Consider the following 6000-nt stretch of genomic DNA (forward strand, 5'->3'; position numbering starts at 1 on the left):
ATTGTAGAAGATCTTTAATTCAATTTGTATCACAAACTAGTTCAAGAATTAAATGCAAACAGACGTTTGAAGAGTGGTTGTCAAAGGAAGAAATGAGAAGACCTTGGAAAAGAGGAGTATATATATTTTTTCGTTGAACATTTACTAACTAGGTTGTAATGCAGATATCCTTTGTCCAAGAGTTTAAAATTATTCAGATAAAATTTGCATAGTAGCAGCTGCTGTACATCACTGCTTACTTTGCCTCTGTGAGAAGGAGAGAAAAATGTGGTTTGTTATACACCTATTGATCCAGTCATTTCTCATTCTTTTTTTTTACCATTTCAATCTCTTCTTTTCCTTTTGCTTTGTTGCTCAGTGTAATTTCAGCCACAGTAGTAGTCATCTAGACTTGCTTAATTTTTATATATTTACTCTATGTTAATATTAATACTTGTATAGCGTATGTACTGTACAGAAATTGCTAATAGCATGGTGTTTAATGACCCTCAATTACTTCTTTTTCTTATCTTGGGATGATAGAGGCTGAGTTGCATCTGAAAGCTTGTTCCTTTGCAGTGAACAACATGCAGCAACTGTGAATAATGATTTATATATAGTCATGTCATACACAAATTTCATGTTTAAAGTCACTTTTTTTTAATTTAAGATTCTTTGGTTCCTCAAAAGTAGTTTTCTGTTGTTTTGCCTGATTTTGGATTATGCAATTTTCCTATTCTTAGTTTATTGGATTGCAAGGTAATCTGTATTTCATTTTCACGTAACATTGTTATGTTTCTATCCTTCAGCTTCTACATTGAATTTTTTCACTTTGTTTTCCTTATAAAGATACCAAGTGATGCTTATCAGACAAAAATACTGAAATGTGGTCTGTTTATGTATAAAGTAATTATGGAAGAGTTATTGTTTGAAAATAATTAAACCCTACAATATAGGAGAAAGGTACAAGATGTGCTATTGATCAAAGTTGGAGTGAGGGTTTCGGTCTTTCATTGTTATGAAAGTTCTTTGTATCTTTGAGGGTTTATCTGTGGCTATAGCTATATAATACCAGCTCCCTGTATGAAGAAAGCATATTTTCAAAAGTATTGCTAAATTTATTATAAGGAATAGTTTAGTGATTTGGTTTAGTGCAAGGATTTTGTCATCCTATGTCATTCTACAGAGTTTGGGGGAAAAAGGGGATTATTTTGATTTCCGTCTTTCAATGCAATTTAATACAGGTAGTAAATAACTATAATCCAGATGTTCTCTTCTCTCGTCTTACAGAAAGTTTTACTATTAATGAAAGGGCATGTTCCAGTGAAATTTTAATGTAAGTGTTCTTAAAATAGTGAGGCTGGATATTTTCAGTAGGATGTTTTACTATACATTACTATCTATGCCATGACTAAAAAGAAAAGCAAAGTAAGAAAAGTACTTTGTGTAATGAAGAAATATCATTTATAGGTAAGAAACATTTTCAATTCCCCTTCTACCTCTATTTTGTAATGACTGTTTCACAGATTCTGTTATACTTCTAGACTAATCTTTCAATGCTGCTTTCTGTCATTTTTTTGATACACACTGGTATATTGAGTTGGAAAGCAGTTGTCTACAAAAGCACTTTTAACTGTATATTATGCCTGCTATATTATATTTTTATGACAATGCCTGTGGCACAAAAGAAAAGGGAAAAAAAGAGAAACAAAAATGAAAAAAAATTGCACACTGCCACCAAATTAGCCTTTTTACTAGTTTTTTCTATTTGTTCAGACATTTCATAGTCAAATGGTTCCTTTCGGTCAAGTGCCCGTATAATTGAGTTTAGAGTGTTTCAGTGCACTGACCTGTAAGGGTTATACAAAAATAGAGGAGACATTCTCTCTCTAGTGAATAGATTCTGTAACAAAAGCGTGATCAACCTCTGAAATGTAAATATCTTAATTCTAAATATTCCTCATTACAAGTGGGACACCTTTATAACGTCAGTTTAAAGTTTTTAAAACATCTCTCTTCTGTAATACTATTTCCTCAAAATAAATAATTCCTATCACATAGGCATTCTGTATTTCAGAACGTGCTTCCCAAGCAGTCATCTCTTTCTAAATGTAGAACTAAATTGTAACAGAGCGAGCTGTAGCATAGTTTTATTAATGACCTTGGCAGCAGGCATGTACAACCTTTATTTATCACATTTGCTTTCAGTTTTTATATTGGCATTCTCTATGATATTGTTGCTCTTTGATCTGTTCAGCGATTCTGTTGGGAACTGGAGGTTTGCGCCTTAAGATGTTCACTGTAGTGCCTTGCACCGCTCAGCTGACTCCAACCTGTCCTTTACTGTCAAGCTCCCCATCTGTTTCCATCTGTATTTGTTTACGTGTAGCTCAGATTAGGTGTTAGCACTGTTCTTCTTCACAGTTCTTGATAATATGAATGTCTTCAATGAAACCAGTAGCTTTATGTAATTATGCTTTGTTAATGCCTTTTTGTTTGCCCGTACTGCAAACGTCCTATCTCTGACCATACAACTATTGGCAATGCTACAGAACAAAAGCTCCTGGTACCAAATGATTTGGAAAGGTACAAAATTCTGTGCACCAAATTGAACCAGAAGTCAGTTCCCATGCCAGGTGCTGAGCAGTCTGAGTTTAAATGTCCTAATATCAGAAAATGCTATTATTAAGAACAATTTCTGTCTACGGTATCTGAAGGCAATTGAAACCGGTTAGGACCTGCTCATTTCCCATGTTCCTACATGAACAGTTGTCCATGTCCCAGCCCGATCATTATTCATGTGCCTGCTCATGGCTAATTTTCTGTGTCAAATTCCCTTGCTGACAACATACCTTTCCCCTGGGCTTTATTTCTTTTTCTATTCTGTCTGCCCAAGACAAGTCTTTACTAGCTTGCTGGACCATAAAAGGGCAATCATTTTACCTCTGAGTATAGAAGGAAATGACTGCCATCCTGTCAGCTTCAGTCCCTTTGAAGTTTATTGGAAGCAGCAAGCATTTGGAAAAAAGGAAAATGAAGTGGCAACTAGCTATCATGTTTTTATGAGACTTTTATCAAATGCTTCAGAAATATTTCAGTATTGCCGACTTTTACAATTAAAATGCCAAGACAGGTAAAGAACCGCTAACACTCTTACCTTAATTTGTTCCTCTCTTTACTACCTATGTAGCTGTAGGATTTCTTTCTTCACCAGCTATAGTCGTGTCATATCTGCCGTAAGATTTTGAAGAGTATAATTATACAGTGTACACAATTTCTCATGAGCTTATACTTGCATGCTTTATAGTGATTCTTTTGCTAGTCTCACTATCCTATATTCTTTAAACTGTTCTAAGACAGATTTATAGTAATGATTCTCTTATACAGCGGAAGTATTTGAAACCTTCAATAGAGGGATTTAGGTACAAAGTTAAGATGTATCTAACTCTCAAAGAAATCTTTCCCTTTCAAGAGTGTCGTATTAAATGAAAATTGCCTCTCATAACAAGCTTTAATCACAGGAGCTAAATCCCCAACAGCAATGATGCAAAACTTCCAGTCAGAAATATAAAGACTTTATTTCATGGTTGTCACATGCCAACAGTTTGGATCCCAGTAGAATATTCTAAGTATAAAGATTTATGGTGTTTCTCTACAAGAAAGGAGATACTTATTTTGCAGCCGTATGTTGAATAGCAATCTTTTGAAAAAATAAGTTCCTTGAACGGTAGCTTAGTAAGTAGGCTGTCAGTGTAATCATTTCCATTTGATATAATTGCTAAAAAAGAGATCTGTAAAAAAATGGAACAGATGCATCTTTTAAAAGATGAAAATCGTGTCCCACGTGACATAGAATGTGCTAAAGTGGTGGTAAGCAGGATTGGAAATGTCAGTTGAGTTCAGTTTTAAAATACATTGTTGTGAACCGTAACAATGTGTGTAATTAATTAGTAATTGGGGGGTTCCTTTGCAGTGAGGAAATTTAAGTGTGTATTTACCATGTTTATCTAAGTAAACAAACTTATTTCAATAAACATGAAGAATTTCTAAATTATAATGCAATTTATCTACTGTGTGAAAATTTTCGAATCAACAATTAATAAACATGTTTTTAAAGACCATCTGTGCCTTACCTATGTAGCATTTGAGTTAAGCACCTTCATAACGCATCCTACCAAAAATGAAATTAGTTCCCTCAAAAAAAGTTCAAACTTAATATGACACCCAGTAAAGAGATTTATCTGTCTGTTGGATTGTGCTGGAATAGGCTTAGGAGCAAAGAGAGAAAGTAGCCACTCTTCTGCAGTGATCTGCAAAGACAAAAGAGAATCAAAAGCATCACCAGCAAAGCTGGCTAGGGCTATCCTGTAAGAATTCCACAATTTTTGTCTGGAATATTTTGTACCTTTCCAACCCTTTTTCTATTATAGAACAATGTCCGTCGTTAAGCACGTCCACCTCTAAACTCTGCAATTTGTTAAATCCTTAGAAAGGCATCAGATAAAAGTAGTTCTTAGAACTGCGTGCAAGGTACTGCTTTATTGCATTTTCCTAAAGATAACCCACGTTGAAATTCATAAATAATTCAAAAATACTTAGATAAAATATGATTCATTGCACAATATGCAACAGAGCAGATTAAAAGTGACTACTTCCTGCCATTTCCACAAGGCAAGTTTGAGGTTCTGTAGTAAACTTACTCATATTTACTGCAGGATGAATAAGCAATTGAATTTCATTCAGGTATTTGTTTCCCTTTTTGATGGATTTGCTGAGTCTGCATACATGGACTCCTTGTGTTTGCTTGTATGCATGGAGAGCATTCTGAATCCCAACTGAAGAAAGATTTGCATATTGATATTCACGCAAGGAAATTATAGCAGAATAACTGTGTACTCATCCAGGCACCTGGCTCATGAAGCATATATTCTGAACATAAATGGTTTTCAGGGTCCTCTGAAGCCAGTAGATACTCGTGTCCCTTCAGGACAGCCCTTTATGCTTTAACTCTCACACCTGCTTACACACATGCGTATATATTTCTGCAAATACATATCTAGTTACATAGTTCAACATTTAAAATGATAAAGCTATTAAATTGTAGAATTTTCAGGAAAACAAATCTGAAAGCAAAGAAAAGGGGAACTTCAGTTAATTTGTGAATATTAGTCAAAGATAGGTCTTGATTGTTCAAGTAAGTTATTACAATGAGGGCTGTAAGAACTATTCTGCAGTAAACTTTGCATTCTCCAGAGCAATGGGGGACAGCGGAACTGTGGAAGGAGCCAGTTGGTGTGGATACTGTGGCTTACTGGATGCGTGTAGTAGTTTATGTCCAGTCAGATATGCTTTGTGCAATACAGACGTGCCTGTTAGAGCTTCCAGATCAAAGCCGACCCTAAAATAATATGGTGCAAATAAAGTGCCTTGGAAAATAAGCTTCGCTGGACTAAGTTGGCTACGCGTGGATCCAGCTCAAGTGTTCCTTCATCATTGCATTGTAGGTGGTAGTTGGTTCAAAAGGACATTAATGTAACGTTGATTATGCCTGTTGTTTTATTATTCGAGAATTTTAGAAAAGGATTCTGAAATGAAGATTGCAGTAGTAGTAACAGGAATTGAAGATACAATGCTGTAGTTTTAAACTAAAAAAGTACTCAGAACGGTTTAAGTGCCGTGGCAGAGTATTGATGACTCCTTCCATGAAGCTTATTGTTTATTTTGTAGAGTCACTGTTGTCATTCGTTTAGCTCTTAAGAAGATGCTGGTGGTCTCTTTAATAGGTTAGTGTGTTAACAGCTGACAACTATTAACTTTACCATCTTAATTGGATCCTTTTAGATGTTCAGCCAACTGGTCAGGCACACAGTGTGAGAGGCCAGCTCCCAAAAGCAGCAAGTCTGACAATATCAGTACAAGTAAGTACTTCAGATAACTATCACTTGTCAAATCTGGCTCAGTTTAGAAAATTTAACCTGGTGATACATCAGAATGTGAGACTGTATCATGAAATGTGCTGGT

At 35.1% G+C, this 6000-nt stretch overlaps 1 protein-coding gene across 4 annotated transcripts in view; it reads left to right on the top strand.

The window, feature by feature from the left end:
- The window catches only part of LRP1B (LDL receptor related protein 1B), a 753798-nt gene that overhangs the window by 737628 nt on the left and 10170 nt on the right, over positions 1–6000 (top strand). For all 4 annotated transcript variants that reach the window (XM_069780765.1, XM_069780767.1, XM_069780768.1 and 1 more), the window contains one exon: positions 5821–5897. In XM_069780765.1, coding sequence (XP_069636866.1) covers positions 5821–5897 — 77 coding nt within the window. The remainder of the gene's footprint in view (positions 1–5820; positions 5898–6000) is intronic.

This window comes from Haliaeetus albicilla, chromosome 4, assembly GCF_947461875.1.
Source record: "Haliaeetus albicilla chromosome 4, bHalAlb1.1, whole genome shotgun sequence".
Taxonomy (NCBI): domain Eukaryota; kingdom Metazoa; phylum Chordata; class Aves; order Accipitriformes; family Accipitridae; genus Haliaeetus; species Haliaeetus albicilla.